The sequence below is a fragment of the Rattus rattus genome, chromosome 3 (assembly GCF_011064425.1).
Source record: "Rattus rattus isolate New Zealand chromosome 3, Rrattus_CSIRO_v1, whole genome shotgun sequence".
NCBI classification, from domain to species: domain Eukaryota; kingdom Metazoa; phylum Chordata; class Mammalia; order Rodentia; family Muridae; genus Rattus; species Rattus rattus.
The window spans coordinates 188,572,402-188,595,275 of record NC_046156.1 but is presented as its reverse complement, the minus strand read 5'-3'; the positions used below and the strand labels follow the sequence as shown (position 1 = coordinate 188,595,275).

At 42.0% G+C, this 22,874-nt stretch overlaps 1 protein-coding gene across 1 annotated transcript in view; it reads left to right on the top strand.

Annotated features, from left to right (window-relative positions):
• Depdc1b (DEP domain containing 1B) overlaps window positions 1–19,174 on the top strand; it is a 68,900-nt gene extending 49,726 nt beyond the window's left edge. The window contains exons 8-11 of the mRNA XM_032896867.1: window positions 12,411–12,577; window positions 14,769–14,945; window positions 16,401–16,586; window positions 18,183–19,174. Of these exons, the coding sequence (XP_032752758.1) occupies window positions 12,411–12,577; window positions 14,769–14,945; window positions 16,401–16,586; window positions 18,183–18,344 (692 nt within the window). The 3' untranslated portion in view covers window positions 18,345–19,174. The remainder of the gene's footprint in view (window positions 1–12,410; window positions 12,578–14,768; window positions 14,946–16,400; window positions 16,587–18,182) is intronic.
• Window positions 19,175–22,874: the final 3,700 nt, after the last annotated feature.

The following is a 22,874-nucleotide window of genomic DNA, read 5'->3' as shown; positions in this document are numbered from 1 at the left end:
ATTGCTTGAGTCACTGCTCTAAACTTTGCCTCTATATCCCCTCCTATGAATATTTTTCCCCCTTTTAAGAAGGAGTGGGAGCATCTGCATTTTGGTCATCCTTCTTCTTGAGCTTTCTGTGGTCTGTAGATTGTATCTTGAGTAATTTGAGCTTTTTGGCTAATATCCACTTATCAGTGAGTGCATACCAAGTGTGTTTTTCTGTGGTTGAGTAACCTCACTCAGGATGATATTTTCTAGTTCATTCCATTTGCCTATGAATTTTATAAAGTCATTGTTTTTGATAGCTGAGTAGTACTCCATTGTGTAGATGTACCACATTTTTTGAATCCATTCCTTTGTTGAAGGGCATCTGGGTTCCTTCCAGCTTCTGGCTATTATAAATAAGGCTGCTATGAACATAGTGGAGCACGTGTCTTTGTTGTATGTTGGAGCATCTTTTGGATATATGCCCAGGAGAGGTATAGCAGGGTCCTCAGGTAGTGGAATGTCCAATTTTCTGAGGAACCTCCTGACTGATTTACAGAATGGTTGTACCAGTTTGCAGTCCCACCAACAATGGAGGAGTGTTCCTCTTTCTCCACATCCTTGCCAGCATCTGCTGTCACCTGAGTTTTTTTATCTTAGCCATTCTGACTGGTGTGAGATAGAATCTCAGGATTGTTTTGATTTGCATTTCCCTGATGACTAAGGATGTTGAACATTTCTTTAGGTGCTTTTTGACCATTCATTAATCCTCAGCTGAGAATGTTTTATTTAGCCCTGTACCCCATTTTTAATTGGGTTATTTGGCTCTCTGGAGGCTAACTTCTTGAGTTCTTTGTATATTTTGGATATTAGCCCTCTATCAGATGTAAGATTGGTAAAGATCTTTTCCCAATCTGTTGGTTGCCGTTTTGTCCTAATGACAGTGTCCTTTGCCTTACAGAAGCTTTGCAGTTTTATGAGGTCCCATTTGTCAATTCTTGATCTTAGAGCATAAGCCATTGGTGTTTTGTTCAGGAAAATTTCCCCAGTGCCCATGTGTTCGAGACTCTTCCCCACTTTTTCTTCTATTAGTTTGAGTGTATCTGGTTAGATATGGAGGTCCTTGATCCACTTGGACTTAAGCTTTGTACATGGTGATAAGAATAAATTGATTTGCATTCTTCTACATGCTGACCTCCAGTTGAACCAGCACTATTTGTTGAAAATGCTATCTTTCTTCCATTGGATGGTTTTAACTCCTTTGTCAAAGATCAAGTGACTATAGGTGTGTGGGTTCATTTCTGGGTCTTCAATTCTGTTCCACTGATCTATCTGCCTGTCTCTGTCTGTACCAATACCATACAGTTTTTATCACTATTGCTCTGTAATACTGCTTAAAGTCAGGGATGGTGATTCCCCCAGAAGTCCTTTTATTGTTGAGTATAATTTTCGCTATCCTGATTTTTTTGTTATTCCAAATGAATTTGCAAATTGCTCTTTCTATCTCTATAAAGAATTTAGTAGGAATTTTGATGGGGATTGCATTGAATCTGCAGATTGCTTTCGGCAAAATGGCCATCTTTACTATATTAATTCTGCCAATCTATGAGCATGGAAGATCTTTCCATGTTCTGAGATCTTCCTCAATTTCTTTCTTCAGAGATTTCAAGTTCTTGTCATACAGATCTTTCACTTGCTTGGTTAAAGTCACACCAAGATACTTTATGTTATTTGGGAGTGTTGCGAAGGGTGTCATTTCCTTAATTTCTTTCTCAGCCTGTTTGTCCTTTGAGTAGAGGAAGGCTACTGATTTGTCTGAATTAATTTTATACCCCAACACTTTGCTGAAGTTGTTTATCAGGTTAAGTAGTTCTCTGGTGGAACTTTTGGGGTTGCTTAAGTACACTATCATATCATCTGCAAATAGTGATATTTTGATTTTTTTCCCTTCCAATTTGTATCCCTTTGATCTTCTTTTGGTTTCTCATTGCTCTGGCTAGAACTTCGAGAACTATATTGAATAAGTAGGGAGAGAGTGGGCAGCCTTGTCTAGTCCTGATTTTAGTGGGATTGCTTCAAGTTTCTCTCCATTTAGTTTGATGTTAGCTACTGGTTTGCTATATATTGCTTTTACTATGTTTAGATATAGGCCTTGAATTCCTGTTCTTTCCAGGACTTTTATCATGAAGGGGTGTTGAATTTTGTCAAATGCTTTCTCAGCATCTAATGAAATGATCATGTAGTTCTTACCTTTGAGTTTGTTTATATAGTGGATTACATTGATGGATTTTCGTATATTAAACCATTCCTGCATCCCTGGGATGAAGCCTACTTGATCATGGTGGATGATCGTTTTGGTGTGTTCTTGGATGGATTCGGTTTGCAAGAATTTTATTGAGTATTTTTGCGTCAACATTCATAAGGGAAATTGGTCTGAAGTTCTCTTTCTTTGTTGGGTCTTTGTGTGGTTTTGGTATAAGAATAATTGTGGATTAAAGAAGGAATTTGGTAGTGCTCTGTCTGTTTGAATTTTGTGGAATAGTTTGGACAGTATTGGTATGAGGTCTTCTATGAAGGTCTGATAGAATTCTGCACTGAACCCATCTGGATCTGGATTCTTTTTGGTTGGGAGACTTTTAATGACTACTTCTATTTCTTTAGAGTTATGGGGTTGTTTAGATGATTTATTTGTTCCTGATTTAACTTCTACCTGGTATCTGTCTAGGAAATTGTCCATTTCCTCCAGATTTTCCATAGGCTTTTAGCATGCAGTAATTATATTTAATAATGAAGATATTTCCATATATATAAGTAATATATTATTATTTCTTATGCCATTCCATTCCTACTGATTCCTCTTCACAAACATACCTTCTGCTTCTCTCTCTCTCTCTCTCTTTCTCTCTCTCTCCTGTGTGTAACCCCAAGAGTTTCATTAGATTTCCTTATTCGAGCAGTCATAAGCGCTATTTATAGGACCATTGCACCTTTTAGTGGTTATACCACTGAAGAAAATGCTTCCTTTCCCCACAACAGCCATCAACTGGGGACAGTTTCTCAGGTGGAGTGGCAACTCCTCACCTCCCGCAGCCATCTTTAACTGCCTATATAGATCATTACCCATGATGCAGTGTTGAGCACCAGTCTGTTATACACCATCACAGCTGCTGTGAGCTCAGGAGGGTGACAGCTATGCCATGCTGGGAGACAGCATTTTGTAGCAAAACCCCTGTCCTCTGTATTATATAGAATTCTCCCCATTTTGTGATGTTCCCTGAGCCTCGTGGGGGTGATGGGATGCCCCACTGATGCTGGAAGATTGACGAGTCACTTATCCTCAGTGCTGATGAGTTAGAAGTGTCTGCAGTGACAGTCATCACTGAAAGCGGGGAGAGCAGCACCACCCTATGGCTGTAACCACAGATATTCAGAAGGTAGCTGATGAGATAGCGGCTCGAATATATCCATTTATCATAACCGCAGTGGTAGCTTCTCCACTGGCTCCTTTCCTTTCTTTCTTGTAAGCCATGTTCGTAGTACCAGGCATTAGTCCCTTTCCATGGAGCAGGGCCTCCGATCCAGTCAGCAAATGGTCGGTTCTCTCCACAGCAGTCATGCTTCTGTTACACAGGTGCAGGGGGCTGCTGTAAGGCTGTTGGGGACATTTTGCCCCCAGCTGCCTGTGTAGTATCTTCCTGCAGAGTAAAAGCTAGCCACATAGGCATTTTTGAAATAAAAACTGATAGAGTGCCTAAGTCATGCTTCAGAAAAAGAGCAAAAGAGAATAGCTAACCTGTAAGCCAGAGCAAAGACCAGCAAGTTGTTGTCTGAAGGAAAAGCAGGGTGTCGTTCATCACTTTTCTCTAAGTGTTGGTAGAGAAGAATGTGAATTCGACATTGACTTTTCATGACTAAATCTATTACTCTAGGTATGACTGTGAACAGTGTAGGAGGTACATTGCCAATCTTTTTATTAGAAGACACAAGTTTTTATAGGACCGTTTGATACTTGAAATATACAAAGTAAGTACAGTAATGTTATTGTTCATGTAAAACTTGCTTTTATTCTTCATATAGATTTACACCTTAGAGTTTATGCCATGAAGGAACATGGTAGACGGGGGGAAGGCCATTATTGCTATTGTTCCATTCCTTTTGGAAATCAGATTTCCCTGTGAGCTGTAAGTACTGTTTTCTTGTCAAAATGCATGCTGTGTGATATCCTCAGTTCTGCAGACTTGAGAGGGCTTTCTTAGCGTGCCCTTGTTCTCCAGCACCCACTGCTAGCATCCCGCCTCCCCTCCCCCATTGTACTTCTTTCATTTTTCTTTACATCCCTTTCTTTTTTCATATATATATATACTTTTTTTTCTTTTTCTTTTTTTTTTTTGCAAGGTGTGGCTGCTGCCATATCATTCAAGTAAAATGTCAGGTGTATGAGAGTGTTACCTGAGCTCATAGCAGTGTACTAGTATACTTTAGGTTCATGCTTCTGTAGGTTCTCCGACAATAACTGTAAATCATATATGCAATAGTAACTACTTCTAGCATTTTTATTTATTAGTGTGTGTTTGTGTGTGTGTGTGTGTGTGTGTGTATGTGTGTATGTGTTGTGTATGATACACATGGGTGCACATGTGGAGATTAGAGGACAACTCTGTACGGTTGGTTTTCTCTTTTCAAATTTGCATAGCTTCCACAGCCAGTGTTTTTACCACTGAGCCACCTTGTCTTAGGAGTGATTGTTTTTAGACATGACACCGCTTGGTATAAATAGAGGACCTAGTTTATTATGGGATTTTAAATACACTGGGTCTCTTGGGTATTTTATTTGAGCCTAGTTGATCCATTATAGTTTTGATTTGATTTTTAGATACAGTCTCATGAACACCCACTGGCCTCGAACTCACCGGAGCTCAGGCTGACCTTGAACTCCTGGCCCCCTCTTCCCCTGTACAAGTCCTAGAATACAGGTGTGTGCCACCAACCAAGTTCTGTTATGGGGCCTGGAGACTGTTGCGTCTTCTTAGTGTTTTGTTTCTAGCTGAGTCTGACTGGGGGCTTCTACACATGTGCATCTGTGACTAACGATGTCTCTCGTGATGCTGGAGGGGCCCACGGACTGAGCCAGTCATTTCTCATTATCCATGCTCAGTGCCACCAGCACTGTTAGACCAGACTCCTAAAGACTGCACTGAAAGTCAGCCCTTACAGTTGCGTCTCCTTTTCAATCTCTATACTGTTCTGTAGAAACATTATTTGATTTGGAAACAGAATGACTTGGAGCATTTTTTTTTAAAAGCACAAATTCCAATTTGAATCTGTTGGGTTTTTTTTTAATGTATATATAATTTGTCTTTCACAATTATTCATTTTGAGTTGAGCTGAGGTAGGAGTTAAAGCTGGCCTCACACCCCAGTTGCTATCAGAGTTATATAAAGGATTTGAGGTAAAGAATGACGGGCATTTAGAAATTTATTGCTTTTAGCTATCAGAACAGACTATTAAATGTGGCTGGTAAATATATATATAATATATATAAATATAAATATATATAATATATAATATAATATATAACATATAATATATATAATATATTATATATAATATATAATATATATATAAATATATATATGGCAACTGTATTGGAATTTTTTTTTTTTTTTTTTTTTTTTTTTTTTTTGTGCAGAGGACGGAACCCAGGGCCTTGCGCTTGCTAGGCGAGCTCTTTACCACTGAGCTAAATCCTCAACCCTGGAAATCATTTTTTAAAGTATCTTCCTGTAGTAGAAGGAAAAAACCTAGACTGGAGAATTATAATTTGTTTACCTGATTAACAAAGAATATCTAATATAGTCAGTAGATAAAAGAAAATATCTAAATATATTGGTTAAATTTAGTAGGATTTATCCATCTCTTAAACTTCATGGTTTTGATTAAAGTAGGATGCTATCTTTTGAAGTAAGCAATCAGTCTATTTTGTGTAGATGGTGAAAACTGTCCAACATTTTCCAATGCATGTGACTGTCACGTTAGCTGATATTATTTCTTGAGGCTCATGCCTTTCCTTGATTGAATATGGTAGACCTTGTGACTAGAGCTGTTGATCTGTATTGATGTATGAAATTGGGCATCTCAAAGAAAGGACACGGGTGTGATGGCCCGTGCCATAATCCCAGCAATTAGGGGGCAAGGCAGGGAGATCTCTTTGAGGCCAGCCTGGGCTACATATCAAGACCCTCTTTCAGGAATCAAGCAATATTTAAAATTATGGGAAGGGAATCAGAAAGGAAAAAATAATCTTATTTGATATGTTTGGCAATGTGAATCTTATTCTTTACCAATGATCACAAGCTACTCAGTTTGGTTCAGCAGTCTAACCAAGCCAGCTATCCACAGTTGATCTTTATTTTCCAAGACGAGCGTTTGACGCTCAAGTGTCCTAATGACACATTCCAGCACGAAGTCCACTGACTCGTGTAGCATTTAGCTTTTTACATATTGAGGCTAGATGAAGTTAAGTCAGCAAACGAGACGGAGTCAAGCAGGGTGTTTAGAAATGTTGGCCCACGGTTGGTTTGTACTAACCTTGCTTATATTAACATCCTATAGGTATATCTAGTTTGAACTGTGTGTGTGTGTGTGTGTGTATGTTTAAGATATATATAAAAATGATACATATACAAATTTATATTTATGACTTCTAAAAAGACAAATGGGAGGAACTGGTGGTCTGGGGCTTGAGGTACCGGTGGTAAAGTTGATGCTACATGGATACTTCCAGTAGAAGGGCTGCAGTTGGGGACATGGACTCCAGCTTGTTCTCAGGCTTTGATGGAGTTCGCTTGTCCCCGCTTCACGTGTGTTCCTGTGTGTGACTGTAGCAGTTCAGCTGTGCTGCCTGCCTTGCCAGAGAACCCGAAGCCTGAGGTGGCAGCTCTTTGATATCTACTGTTTCCTCCTGACTTGAGTCTTGGAAATGGCAATGCCATTCACTAGAGTCATTGCGCACTGGACCGTCAATAGACTGAGATCCGTGTGTGTGTGTGTGTGTGTGTGTGTGTGTGTGTGTGTGTGTGTGTGTGTGTGCGCGTGTGTGTGTGTGTGTGTGTGTAAGTGCATGCTAGAGAGTTGTGTATAGTGTGTATAGTGCAGACTATCCCAGTGGCTGGGTAGTGTTCACTGCTTTGGTTGGTTGGTTGGCCAGGTGACCTGTAGAACAGTATCTTTACCTTATGCTCTCCAGGCCACCTCAGTTCTTGTCCCTTAGCTCTTCCCTGGGAGAGGGGCTAGTTAGTGTGCTTGCACAGACAGAGGGCTCTTGTTTCTGTGTACGTCATGTTGGGGGTGGTGGTAGCCATCTTTCAGGGCTCAAGTCTTCTGACTGGAGCTTTTGCAGATGCAGATGGGCCAAGACACAGATGTCTGTTCACCCACAAGTGTCTGTGATGATTGTAAAATAAAGTAGAGTTAGGTATTCTGTAAAGGTAGCAATTTAGGAAAGTGCCCAGATTTTTCTTTGGCTGTAACCAAATGTATAAGTTATTTATATCAGTGATCACTAGGGCGATTGACAAAACTTTTGGAAAGGAAGTCCAAGAATCTTCCCATACTGTTTCAGCAAGATAAAGATAAAAATATTTTTAAATGCTACATGAAATCTCCATCCATGAGTAAAGAACTTTCTGAGTCTAAAAGCAAAAGAGATTATTAAAGTGCTGTGTTTGAGATTCATGCAGGAAAGTACATTGTCTTGAGCATGGAGAACTTTTGAATAATTTCCCGAGGTAACCTGCTTACCTTTCCTTTAAAAAATAATCTCTAAAGAAATAGTTTCTCTTGCTGTGTCTTTCTTTAAGAAAAGTTTCTTGCCAACTGATAAGTATTTTAAATCCTTTGGGTCAGTGTAATCTTTTTTCTTCTTTTTATCTGTTTTCAATAAAAATGAAACTTTAACCCCCTACCATTACCCCCTTGTTCAACAGACATGACTGTGGCCTTTCTGGGGCTCTGGGGCCCTCCCAAGAGTCTTCAAAGCTCATTACTTTTTTGAACAAGTCCAAATACAGTTTCATAGACCAATAGCAAGTGGCTTTTCAAGAGAACCTAAGAGAAAGGGTAGTGTTTCCAGGAAATGACGTTAGAACAACTGGGAAAAGTGAGCTTTTCTGTTCTCTTTGCGCTTGCTTGGACTTTATATTAGTGTGGATCGAAGACTCTAACATAACAAACCAAACTAAAACCTGCCAGAGGAAAACGTAGGGGAGGATTCTTGTAATCTCCAGTAGGCAAAGCTATACATACAGAAAACTTAAACAGTGAATACAAATGCAACCTAATTGACTTCATTAAGACTAGAAATGTCTCCTGCTTGGAATATTCTATCAGAAAATGTAGAAAAAGGGGTCAGGGAGATTAGACTTGTGTTTTTTCTCTGAGAATGGTAGATAATGTTGCTGTGGCCCTAAGTAAATGTTCATTCACCAGCAATGTTGTGTAATTTTGTTAAACCAATCATGCCCCTGCAGCAGGGCAGCAACCACTTTGAGGAAAGCTGTGACCTGTGGGCATGAGCCGCTCCTGGGTAGAACGCCCCATGAACAGCAACAGTAATGGCAGGGGAGATGTGGGGCCGACATGAGTACCTGCCTCATCCCAGTAACCAAACTGGAGACGCACGCAGCATGAGCCAGGGCGGGCCAGCTCAAGGGAAGCACCCACGGTAGCATCTCCTCTCAACGTGAGGAGTGTGTTTGATGTTGAGATTCACACCATCAGGGCCCTCGCGCTCAGTCAGAGTTGTAGAAAGAGAGAAAGGAGCTGAAGCATAGGGAAGTCCAGGCTGACCGTCCAGTGGGCCTAGCAGGCCGGGAAGCATTCAGCTTATAAAAGCGTATGTCGATGTTGTCTGCGTGCTCAGTCTCTAAACATGAAGAAAAACTGGAGCCAGGAAGGGGCGTGGTGTCTGCAGGGCTTCCGAGGGTGCCCTTCCACCTCTTCCCTTCCCACATCTGGCCTGGGTGCTCGGCCTCTGTGTTAGAAAAGGACTGAGTAACCTTCTGTCCACACCTCCCAATGGAAGGAAAAGCCCTGAGGTGTGTGTGGCCTCTGGGTGCTGTTAGACTGGTGTGATTTGAAACTGAGGCAATCGGACCTTGTTTTTATCTGTTCCCAGCGATCTCCCACGCCTGTGCTTTTCGTCAGTGTCTGCAGAGGTGGTTAGCTGACACTCTTCCCCTTCTGACCTGTGAGTGACTTTAGAACTCTCTAACAGTTTCCTCTCTCACAAAGGCCACCGGAAGGCTGTCATTTGTGACTAATGCTGCTTCCCCCTAGAACCACCATGGTTATGTCCACGTCATTCAGTCTCCCTCTAAACCAAGGTCAGATAAGCAAATGGCCCACAAAAGCGTTGATGTTTAGTTTTTTTCTTCTTGAAGACAAAGACATTTCTTTAGTGTGGATTTATAGTGTGGATTGAAAAGTAAACAAAACAAGACGAATATTCCAGACAATAAAAATTACATTAAAAAAGGAACACACCATTAAAATGCTGAGAGAGAGAGAGAGAGAGAGAGAGAGAGAGAGAGAGAGAGAGAGAGAATGACATGCACTGCTTATATATCTGAGAAAATACTTGAAGCCAGATGTTACAGTTAATTTTGAGTGTGAATGATGGGATTTAGAGTCACTGTTAGAGGGACTGGCGAGATGGCTCAGTGGTTAAGAATTCTGGCTGCTCTTCCAGAGGACCCTGGTTTGGTTCCAGTACCCGCATGGTGGCTGATCTGGTGCCCTCTTCTGGCCTCCATTGGCACCAGGCAGACATGTGGTGTTCAGACATACATGTGGGCAAAGCCCATGCACATAGACGGGACTAGAGTGGAGTCCGTATGGACACAGAGAGTGGATTGAGTGTAAGGATTCATCACTCTGTGCTTCCCTGTGACCGTACTGTGTGACCCCCTCCTCTTCTTGATGACACCCTTAAACTGGGGGCCAACAGTTCTTCCTTACATCGCCCTTTCTCTAGTATTATGCCACGGTAACAGGTAAAATAATTAACACATTGCAATGTATTTGAAACTCTTCAGTAAGACAGTACAGTAAAAGCAGGCATGGACTCTTAATAGACATTTTATAAAAGATGATCTCCTTATAAGCACGCATAAGAAGATACCTATCATTAGTCACTAAGCGCCCAGGGATTTAAGCTCCGTGAAGTGCTGGTGCTTAAGTATGAGGTGCAGATTGTGCAGTGCCTTGGTAATGAAGTACAGACGTTTAAACTTTTAAATCACATTTCTGTATGTGCATGGTATCATATGTGTATCTGAGGATGTGCACAACATGACGTGTACTGTGGGAGCCAGAAGATAACTGGTGGGAGTCAGTTTTCACTTTCTACTCTGTGGGTCCCACATTTAAACTCAGGTCATAGGGCTTGGTGGCAAGTGTCCTCACCTGCTGTGCCATCTTGCTAGCCTAGAGCTGGTTTTCTTCTTCTTTTTTTTTTTTAATGAGAAAAACATCAAAATATTTTTGTACAGCTTTTTTGCCGTTATTGTTTTCTGTCGTCACTTGACTATGCAATGTCACGTGTCCCAGAGCCTTCTAGTTGTACCCGACTGCTTCTTAACACACATTAGTCAACACTGCCACTTCACCTGGCCTGTCGTAACCATCGATCATCCACTCTCAGTTCTGTGAGATCACTTCATTTAGATTCCATATGCGATTGAGGTCACGAGGCACTTGTCTTTCTGTTCTGGTTATGTCATGTCAGGCCTTCAATTCCAGAATTGGGATGCTGTGGCTTTGAGGCGAGCCTGTCTTTTGTTGTATTAACACTGAAGTTTTTAATCCATTTTGGGCTGTGTTTTGTGAGACTGGTAAGGAATCAGGATCTCTTTTCACCCTTGTGTATGTGGATGGCTTTCTGCACTGTTGGGATGGCTGTTCTGTGCGTGTCCTTAGCACCTGTGCTGGAAATCAGCTGGTGGAAGGACATAGGTTCACTTCTACAGTTTATTCTGTTCCTTTTGTCTGAATAGTAGAGCTGTTATGTGTCTGTGTCTCTGTCTGCTGGTGTCAGCAGGACCAGAATGGGGCATTGAATCCCTTGAAGCTGGAGTTACCAGCACTTGTGAGGTTCCTAACACAAGTGCTAGGATTTGAACATTTTTCTTCTAGAAGAGCAATAAGTGTTCTTAACCACTGAGCCATCTCTCCAGCATTCATAGTGTTTTTAAAGTCAGGTCGTGTAATGTCTGCAGCTGTGTGCTGTTAAACACAGCTGTGTGGAATAAAAAGTGGGGAACGGGAGCATGTTTCTCAATACAGAAAAAAAAAAAAACCAACCCTTTGACTTCTTTCATCAGTATAATATAATGCAAATCATCTTTCTCTGTCTCTCTGTCTTCCTGTTTGTGTCTCTCCGTGTCTCTGTGTGTCTCTCTCTCAAACAGATCATGTTCTTAGCCCTCCTCCCTTCCTCTGTGTGTTTGTATAAGAGCATGTGTGTGTGTGTATAAGAGCATGTGTGTACTCGTATTGGGACACACGTCTGGCACAGAGGGGAACCTTCTGGGTATTGGTTTTTCCCTTCCACCTCAATTTTGAGCGGATTGTTTGTCTGCACTTCACTCTCAGAAGCCAGCCTGTGCTTCTGGGCAATCCCTTCTCTCTCCTCCATCTTGCTATAGGAGTGCTTACAGATAAATAAGCAACAGCATCCGCCTTTTACAAGGATCCCAGGGATCAAATTCTGGCCATTGGGTGTAGTCATGGTTCTTTCAAGTTTTTGTTTGGTTTTGGAGATGATTTTTTGAAATGATTTATTTATTTTTGTTTTATGTGCACTGATGTTTTTCCTGTATGTATGTATGTCTCTGTGAGGGTGTCTGATCCTCTGCAACTCGAGCTGCAAACAGTTGTGAGCCGCTGTGTAGGCACTGGGTCCGGGTCCTCTGGAAGAGCAGCCAGCGCTCCCACTTGCTGACCTATCTCCCCAGCCCCTCACTATGGTCCTTCTCTTCCTAATCTGTTGAGGATGCTTTATCGTGACAGGATGTTGAATTTACTAAATGCATTTCTGCAGCTATCGGGATCCATCTTGGTTGTCCTATTAACATGATGCACTTTCTATACTACATTTTTGATCCTGGTTTCCCGGGAGAGAATGCTATGGGCTAACTGGTTCCTTCTGTCTGCGTGGTTGTGGGCGAGAGGGGAAAGGGCTGTGTTTGTCCCACATCTCATCCCAGCTTAAGGTTTGTATTTTCTACGCTGACTCGTAAGTCCCAGAGCACGTGTGTTGTACACCCTGCCGGGTGTAACTGAACAGGTGAAAACCTTTTTCATAACTAACAGTAACAACGTGGGGAAGGAGGCCCAGGCGGGCAGGCTGTGTACTGAACGGTGAAACTTCTCTTTTGAATCAGGTTTGCTGCCGAAGGAGCAAATGGCAACCGAGGCGTTTCAGATTTGCTGTCTCCTTCTGCCTCCTGAAAACAGGAGGAAGTTACAGCTGCTGATGAGGATGATGGCGAGGATCTGCTTAAACAGAGAGATGCCGCCACTGTGTGACGGCTTCGGCACCCGCACACTGGTAGGTCGTTAACCTCTGCCCGCGACCTGTGTTTTCAGTCCGAAATGCAACCGGGTCAGGTTTCCCGTTCTGAGAAGCCAGGCAAGAGCACGGCCAGCCGTCCACCCAGACTCTGCTTTTGCTCTACGGTCCCCGAAGAGCAGAGTGGGAGGTGAAGAGGAGTAGGGAACAGGCTCTCCCTGTAGAGACAGCTGCTGTGTCTTTTCTTACCATTTTATGAATGACTACCAACCGTCAACAAAGACAGTGAAGGTGAGCAGACAGGAAAACCACATTCTCCTGTTCCAGAGAGGAGGCGCTGTGACGGCTTCCGTAACAAGCAAGGGAGACAGCACATGCAATGGGAGAAGCAGCAGCTGCACGGGTGCAAGGAGGGAGGAGATGCCCAGCTGCTCGAGACCCCTCGGGAAGAGGGAGGATCTCATACATCTATGGATTCATGTGCTGTTCTGATGTATGCATTCACTATGGAAATACTTAATTAAAACTAATTAATATGTCCATCACATCACCTAATCACCTATTTATTTATTTATTTGTTTGTTTGTCTATCTATCTATCTATCTATCTATCTATCTATCCATCCATCCATCCATCTGGGGATTGGAAATTTACTTTTCCAACAGTTTTGATACATTCCATGTGTTTTCATTAGTAGTTTGGTGGTGGGAAGATTCCTAGAATTTCTCCTGATTGCAACTTGTGTGCTCCAGCCGGCATGTCCCTGTCACCTGTCTTCTTGCCACTGTCTGCTGCGGATTACACTCTGCTCCTCCTGGTTTTCCTCACACAGTCTGGCAGAGAGGTGGTTTCTCTAATACCTTATGTGTCCTCTCCATGCTCTCGGAGCCACGGTTTACTTCTGGGGGATCCCCTGGACCCACCTTAGAGGAGTGAGACTCCCACTGGGGTGACTCTCCAGCCCTTCTTGGGCTAAAGAGACCTTTTGAAAAGCCAAAGAAAAAACTTGTACCTCTTCTCTATATCAACACACACACACACACACACACACACACACACACACACACACACACACACCACACTCTATGTAAAATATAAAGTGTTATTATATATGATTTCAAAGCTTTCATAAATCTACTGAAGATTTTCTTTTTCCAAGCACAAGTTTTTTCTTTCTCTCTATATGCAAACATGAAGATAAAGTGACACAGTATTAAGTCTTAGTTAAGTCTTTTTTTTCTTAAAGATTTATTTATTATATATAAGTACACTGTAGCTGTTTTCATACGCACCAGAAGAGGGCATCAGAACTCATTACAGATGGTTGTGAGCTACCATGTGGTTGCTGGGAATTGAACTCAGGACCTCTGGAAGAGCAGTCAGTGTTCTTAACCTCTGAGCCATCTCTCCAGCCCCTTAGTTAAGTCTTAATTAAGTCTTAGTATTACTAAACAGACTGCACCATGTAACTTTAATCCAGAGCATAGAGTCAAGTGAAGTAGTAATATGAATTTATATAAACTATATTGTTTATATCAGCCATTATATTTTATATAAAATAGTTATAAATTATGTATTTATTATTTGTTATATTATAATTATTTATAATTATACATTATATAGATTTATTATACACTTTTATATTTATATTTTATGTAAAAATTATGTATTTCTATTTTTGGTTATCATTAAAAGTCTCATCATATGATATGGTTTCTTTGTTCAAAGACAACTCTCAAGTGTGTATTTCAATTGTAGAGACAACGTTATCCAAGGAAACATATGATGGTTGAGGAACATAGAGTAAAAACAAGCAATGAAACTAGGATATTCTTTGGCCAAGTAGCTATGAAGTTTGTTGAACTTTAAAGTGCTAAATTTATATAGTTTTAGTTTTTGTGCTAAATTTATATAATTTTCAGAATATATGCATGTGTATATGTATGCATGCATGCTAACATATATGTGCATTATACCTTGTATGAAATGCGGAGTTCTAACAACTCCTCAGACAACCTTGTCTCTCCTGAGTCTCTTTGGGGTTGGGGTGGGGGCCATTCCCATGGGAGTTGGCCCCTCGTGTCTAGGTGCCCGTGGGATGTGCACCCGATATTACCCCAACCATTCACATTTGTCTTGCCAACTGGCATTCAGTTTAGAGAAGTCAACAAGGCCACTCATTTCTGTGCATTTTCACCGTCCCCCTGCCTTCTGTTTTGTTTTGGTGCAGATGGTTCAGACATTTTCCCGGTGCATCTTGTGTTCGAAGGACGAGGTAGATTTAGATGAGTTACTAGCTGCTCGGTTGGTGACGTTTCTGATGGACAACTACCAGGAGATTCTGAAAGTCCCTCTGGTCCTGCAGACCTCCATCGAGGAGCGTGTGGCTCACCTGCGCAGAGTGCAGGTAAAGGGGGAGACCTAGGCAGTTCCGTAAACTTGGCGGCAGGGAGCCAGGTAAGCGTGCCAAGGATTATGTGAGTTGGCAGGAACAACGTGCTTATAGCATGTCTGCTACTAAACATGGCATGAGTTTGCTGTTACCATGAACAACCATGGGATGCATGCTTGGTTTATTACATCAGTCCTTGCCATATGGGTATCAACCCAACTCATTGAACAGGTTTGGAAATACAGATTATATATACACAAAATGAGCAGAGTTAGAGCTACACTACAATGGCCACAATATGCATTCATCTTTTTTTCCTCCTCTGTCCATTTATTATGTTCCTTGATTTTTTTTTTTTAGTAACTTAGTTTTTCTTACTTAGTAATACAATGTGACATCATCTGTAAATACTCTTGATTGACACTTGTACCAAGAGCACACGCCGGAGGCAAATGCTGTGTGGATGGAGGGTGTGCCCTTTTCTTTACCCTGCCTCCCTCCTTATTCGACAAAGGAATAATGTTCTGTGCTTCAGCCTCTGCCTCACTCTCTTTGTCCCATCCGTAAAATCAGAACGATAACTAATACTTAGGCTAATACATAGAAAAAAGTGCTTACAATAATGTTCTAGTGTTTATCACATAGCCAACCTTCAATGAGTGACTGCTGTTGGGGTTATTATTATTATGTGATTAATGCCATTATGAGATATGTATGTGACATATTTATGTGATTGATGCCATATTGATGCCACATTCCATTATAGAAATGTATACATAATTATCTTAAGTGTGGTGCTCTAGGCTTTATATTTTCTTAGTTTTTAGTTTCATTTTATTTTGTTTTTAAATACAGGGTCTCATACTGAAGACTGAGGGGGCCTGGAACTCATTATGTAGCCCAGGCTGGCCTTATTCGGGCCATTCCTCCTCCCTCAGCTTCCTGAGTCCTGGGATTACAGGCATGAGCTACCATCTCCAGCTGTGCTTAAGTTCTTTATTTCTCTGTATTGCAAGCAATATATTAGTAAATCGTTTTATAGCTAGATATCCGGGGAGGGAGCTGATCCACAACTCTTCTCCAAGAGTTAATTCCCAGATGCATCACTGCAGAGTCAAACACCTTAAATATATTTTAAATATTGACTGCATATGGCCAATAGCTTTTTAGTTTGATTGTTTGAGTTGAATTTATGTCAGTGGCATAAGAAAGTACATGTTTTTTTCACCTTTGTCTCTGCTTTGGATATAATTACCATGAAAAAACAAATACACATATGTATGTGTTTAACATACGTATATATGTATAATATATAAATACACACACACACACACACACACACACACGCTCTTGCATTGGTAAGCACAAAATCTTACTAGTGTTTTAGTTTAACATTCTGCCTCCTAATGTTTTTATGAGTCAGATTTTGGAAGTATAGTCTAACTTACTCCAGTTCTGTGTTCATCTCAGATAAAATACCCAGGAGCTGATATGGACATCACCCTGTCTGCACCTTCATTTTGCCGTCAAATTAGTCCTGAGGAGTTTGAGTACCAAAGGGCGTATGGCTCCCAGGAGCCCCTGGCAGCGTTGTTGGAAGAAGTCATCGCTGATGACAAACTCTCCAACAAGGAGAAGAAGAAGAAGCTGAAGCAGGTAAAGAGGCTGTTCCTCTGAAGGCACCTCCCTCCCCTCTTCTCAAGTCGTTCCTTCCATTCGCTCTCTGTAAATCTGATCTAGGTTCTGCATTCCAAGTTTCGCTACATTGTTTCCCCAGTTGTATGGGTTTCACATTACTGAGCATTTCTTGTGTAGAGTTAGGTTCTGACATTTGTCATTTGTTTTGCTATTGACATGATATGAGTCAGCTAAACAGTTACTTCAGAAACTGACTGTAAGGAAAATATTTAGTGTGCGTGCTCTATGTGCAGGTGCACATACGTAGAATTCACAACACCTGTCAGAGTCGGTTCTCTCCTGCACCTTGGCGTTAGGCGTTTGCAAAAGCTCTTCTGCCTTGCAGAAATTTGTGGCGTCAGTGTGGTTTCTTGTCTCAGACTTCACTCAGTATGCCAGTCAGCCAAACTCCATTCCTCCTGAGTGAAGCAATAAGCCAAGGGTTTAGAGAACAGCGTCATTTAGAAAGGTGCACACCATCCCTTAGCTTTTGTCCGTGTGAAGGCCGGCCTGATAGAAGCAACTTAAGGGCTGGAGGAGAGTTCGCTGACTCCTTGTGGTATCAGGGCTGCTCCTTGTGGCAGGCAAGGGATGCTGGAGCACTGAGTGCCTGGCAGCAAGGTCATACAGAGAGGCTCTTCGTGTCCCCATGGGCCAGAGAATCGCTGGCCCATCCCTGGAAATGGGGAGGGTCACTTACCTGCAGGGATCTGCTTTTCCAGTGATTCACCTCCTCCAGACAGGCTCTCTGGAGCTCCCAGTTTTCAAAAAGTCCCAAAGTCATCAAATATTCAAACCATGGTACCAGGAGGACATTTTCCATTCCAACCTTATGTGTACTTTGGCCATCCTTTTAGACCAGTCTTCACTCTGGTGGATGATATTTAGTTTTCTTTTTGTTTGTTTCTTTCTTTTAATGACAGCTTCACTCTGTAGTGCAGTCCAGCCTTTCCCTATCCATCCTCCTGTGTCTGCCTACTATGTGTAGACATTAGAAGTGCTACCTCGCTATTCTTGCTCTGTAGTTCCCTGTAAAGCTGGACTCTCGAATAACAAATGTCGGATTATTCCCTGATTATACAGGCTCTGGCCTTCTCTCTCACTTTTCTTCTGCTAATGTTGGAGAAGAGTTGAGTGATGTAAAATCAAAGGAAGAATATATTCCCTTCCTTTACACTTTCTGTGGAGTAATCCCTTCAGCGTGTTCTCTCTTCTCTGTGTTGGGTAGAAGGTGTCTGGTCCGAGTTGGAAAAGGAGAGAGATGGTAAAACAGCTGGGCCAGATTCTGTGTAGAACAAAAGTTCTTTTCAGTTCAGACTGAACTTGTGACTGGTGTTCACAGCGAGGTCTAGTTATAGCTGACAGGGGGAACATGTTTGAGGGATTTGATTACAAGGAAAACTTCTTTTGAAGACAGAGTTGCAGGAAAGACAAGGCAGCAGTATGGGCATCAGCATCAGATAATTTAACCAAAGCAAAAGAAAGCAAAGGGGACCAGGAACTTTTACAATTTGACTGTGTGATCTTTGTGGTTCTTTTGTGTCTTTTTTTGTCTCATATTGGACTCCTGTTCAGTTTCAGAAATCTTACCCTGAAGTCTACCAGGAACGATTTCCTACCCCAGAGAGCGAAGCACTTCTGTTTCCTGAGAAACCCAAGGCCAAACCACAGCTGTTCATGTGGGCACTGAGGAAACCTTTCCAGCCGTTTCAGAGAACCAGAAGTTTCCGGATGTGATGCTGTGACGAAGCTTGAGGGACCTCAGTGGTAGAGACACTTTGAGTCGGTTGAGACTCAAGAATGCCGTTATAAACTACTCAATGTGTGGTTTCAGGTCGCCCAACTCCTTCAATGTCGAGCCGTTGTCAGTATTTTTATAAGTCTTGATGCTGTTTGCAGAGATGTACAAATGAGTGAATGATCACGTCAGGTGTGTGGTGGTGGTGCGAAGAGGCTTGGGATGCTTAAAAAATCTAAAGGTAAAGTGTCCCCTTCCCGTTTGCTGTTTTCTGTGGTGTGTAAAGTTTTGGTGCATTGCTCACCTATGCGTCTGAAAACCAAGCCTATGGATACTGTACATACTTGAATAAGAACAACACTGTGCTGTTACTGTGGTAGCATCGACCCAGCTAGCTGCCAGTTGTGATTTCTCCTGTGTAAATCCCACAGTTTTATTGTCGTTTGCTTTTATTTTTATTTCTTCTTGTTTTGTTATTGGGAAAAGTCCTAATGTTTTGCACTGTGATAGCCGTGTCTTTTAGTGCAGATTTGCCTGTTGCTCTTTGATTACCCGTATGCGGTCTGGGTCTGCGTGTGTGTGGATGTGGAATAGTATGCATCTGCCCACGGTCCTGTAATTTGAGTCTCAGCTAAAGATGGAAGGTTGAGCAGGAAGAATTCTTTGGGCTCCCTTAGACCTGTACATCTAAATTAAGTCTTTGGTTTTATGAAAAGTATAAATGGGTTGAGTAAGATGAATTACTTTCTTTATGAATATATTTTTCAGCTTCTTCATTGTTTTAAAAATACATGGAATGTAAATAAATACTGATTTTTTTTTATATATACTATGCCTTGTGTTTTTCTTCTTTGCTATTGATTTAGATAAGTTAGGGAGCCTCCTCCAATGCCTTTGCCAATATTTTCACATCTCTCTGTGTGTGTATCAGAAAGGAAGTGAGGCTTGCTGTTGGCTTTTGTATTGGCTTCAGGAGAATGCGTGTCTGCCCCCCACCCCATGTCTGTCTAGCTGACTGACTGTCTGTCTGACTCTGTGCTTGTCTCTGCCTCTCCCTTCTTCTTTCCTCCTCCATTCTCTTCTTCCTCTTCTCTCTTCTCACTTCATTGTTTCTTCTTCAAAATGGTGGAGCACCTGAAATACCTCTGAGAGTAATTCCCTTAGGTGATTTTGTGTTTTCGTACTTGAGATCTGCCCTGTGGCAGAGTTACCTTCTGTAGAGATTTTGCCCATTCAGAAACAGATAAGTATTCCTGATGCTTGAATACGGTTCCAGATATTTAATGTGATTTTTTTAGACATTGAGTATTCTTAGACTTGGACGTTTTGTTGAAGCAAAGTGTAGTTCTGCTCAGTCTTGCTCTGTGGTGGAGATCCCTGTTGTCTGCTGTCTTTGGAAGTGTGTGTGTGTGTGTGTGTGTGTGAGAGAGAGAGAGAGAGAGAGAGAGAGAGAGAGAGAGAGAGAGAGAGAGAGAGAGATTGCATTCTGTTTTATGCTTGCTTCTTGAAAAGTTCGTATGTATAAGCACTATAAGCCAAGTGTATGACTGATGCCACGTAGCAACGGTTTTCCTACGCTGTTCTATGAGCCAGCCCGTGTGTGTGCACTATCAGTGTCTGCTTTCTTTACTCTCGGTTTCACCGAGACTGCCCTTGTTGGGTTGGAGCTGTCCGTGTCTGGGTGAGTACTGGTGTTGCTCTGATTATGGTTTCATTCTGACTTTAGTAGAGCTGTACAGGTTTTGCATATATTTTTAGACTTGACATTTTTTATGAGATTGTAACTACTTCTCATTTATATACATGTACACCCTGCGATTTGGAGTGTGTTGAATCTGTGACTATCAGTTTGGTGACTAGTGCTACCTTTACATTTGTGCTGGTTAGATTTTGACAGCTTGCCATAGTCTGGACTCACCCAGAAAGCATAGATTTGCCTCCCCCCAGTCGTCTCCTGTACCTGTCTGTCTGTTTTTTTCCCTTGATTGATGATTGATGTGGGAGGGCCCAGCCCACTGTAGTTAGCCCTGCTCTCCAGCAGGTGGCTGTCTAAGTAAGCAAATTAAGCAAGCCACAGCGAGGAAGCCAAATGAGCAGCATACCTCTGACCTCTGTGTGGGTTCCTGCCCTGATGTCCCTTCAGACCCCTCATGGTGTTTCCAGGAAACTTAAGTAAGCCCTTTCCTCCCCAAGTTGTTTTTGGTCATAGCGTTTGCCACAGTAACAGAGACGTAAAAGAAGACACTGCTAGCCAGTCTTTCACTTGTGTGTTTTGGTAGGGGATAATGTTTAATTTTTTTTTTTTTTAAGGTTTACATGTTCTTTGTTTCTAAGTATTTAATACTTTGAAAAATGCTAGTATCGGTATGGCTTTTTTTTTTATTCTATTTTAAGTGTCTGGAAGCTTTCTTTGCTTCTACTTTTATGGATTATAAACCTGAGTTTTGCTTACTGACTGTTGTGACCCTGCTATACTTTCTTACTAATTCTAAACATTCAGTGTGACATCTTTGTTTGATTTTCTACATTTTCTACATATTAGCAAGTAATTAGTTTTTGGTTTTGTGTGTGTGTGTGTGTGTGTGAAAGTGTCTGTGTGTGTGTCTGTGTGTGTGTGTGTGTGAATGTGTGTGTGTGTGAAAGTGTCTGTGTGTGTGTCTGTGTGTGTGTGGGGCTGTCAGTGGGTCTTGGGGATGGAAGAACTCAGGTTGACAGGTAGGCAGAATCGCCGGTACCTGCTAAGCCTTCTCTTCAGACATTCTTGATAGCTAATGCTTATGTCGCCTCTGTTCCTTGAATATGGGGTGAGGAGAGGCTCAGCATGTGAGAGCTGCTGCCACTTGCCAATATTAGGACCCAAACTTGGACAAATGGCTGAGGAGCCTAGTTAACATACAAAGCAGGCTCTTCCAGTGTCCCTCTGTTCCTACCTGTTACAGGTATGGTTGGCACACCCAGCCCCCTACCCTAAAATTCTCCAGACCAGGGCTGCCCTTCCCTGTATAACCCAGCCATTTTGGTTACTGAGCCTTTTGTTTGGTGTACCCTTGACCCTCCTGGCCTCTTGGTCTGGCTCTCCCTTTCCCCAGTCCTCACATGGCCTGGCTCACATGACCCTGGCCTCAGGGTCATGCTGACTCTGGACTCCCCTTTCTCTTCAGTAAACCTTCTCCTCCACTAAGAACAGTCATGCCGTCCCTCCCTCCCTCCTTCCCTCCCTCCTTCCCTTCCTTCTTTTCTTCTCTTTTTCATTTGGACAACCAGTGGAGAAGGGAGGTCTGGCTTTTAAGCCCTACCTTAGTCCATTTTGAGGTGATTGGCCCCAGCTGAATTGCATTCTTCGAGAAACTCAGAGCCCAAAGGACTGAACTAAGCTGGATTTTCAGACACAAGAAACTATCATATGGTGTACATATATATTTATTCATAATAAATAACTTGAGGTGTAATTTTTACTGCAGTAATTGAAATGATATGGTTAAACCTCACCCCGTAACCCCCAGGCCCGATATAATGCCAAACAGAGATAACACCTGTCACTATTCTTGATTTTAAAGAGAAAACTTTTAGGTTACTCTAGAGTATGTGTGTTATTACTTTTTATCATAGGAAGTTAAGGCATTTATTTATTTTTTATCACCTTTTTATGTGTATGCAAGTGTAGCAGAATATACTCATGCATACTGGCAGGGGTGCACCCTGGTGGAGGCCATCGGAAGCCATGAGTTGTCCTGCTCCATCGCCATCCACCTTGTTCCTGTGAGACAATGTGTCTTACTGAACACGAAGACAAAGCCGGTAACCAGCAAGCCCAAGGCATCCTCCTGTCTCTCCACCCTCCAGCACTGAGGTTACAAACAGGCATTTTAATGCCTGTTTAATATGGGTGGCGGGATCTAAATCCAGGTTCCCAAGTCTGTGAAGAAAGAGGTCTTCTCTAAGCCATTTCTCCAGCCCCATGAATTGACTTTCTATTGCACATGGGGCATAGCCTAGTAATGAATCCAGCACTGGATTTAGTGGAGAGTGGTATAAATTTAAACCACAACATAGTATAGTATATGTTTATTATATATATTATATTATATATGTTTGTTAATATGTGTGTTGGTGTGTGTATATGTGTGTGCTTGAGACACTGTCTTGCTCTGTAGCCACAATTAGTCTTGAGTTGGAGATCACCCTGCCCTTCTTTTCCATGTGAATATTTTACATCATGCTGTGTAACACAACGCTCCCCTACAAATATTATAGTTCATTCCCCCCCTCTCATATCGCCATGTTTTTATTTCTTAATCTTATTAATCTTGTTTTACTTCTTGAGAATGTGAACAGATAAGGGTTTGGTCGTGTGGCTCGCTCGTACATGTACAGCTCTCTCCTTTGACCTTAGGTCCGTACTCCTCCCCAGTACCACTTCCCTCTCGTGCGCCCTGCCTCCCCCTGAATCGCCCCCTGCCTTCATGACATATACTTTACATTGCTTTCCCTTGTTCCCTGACCCCTGTTTGGATTCCTTCCCATTTCTA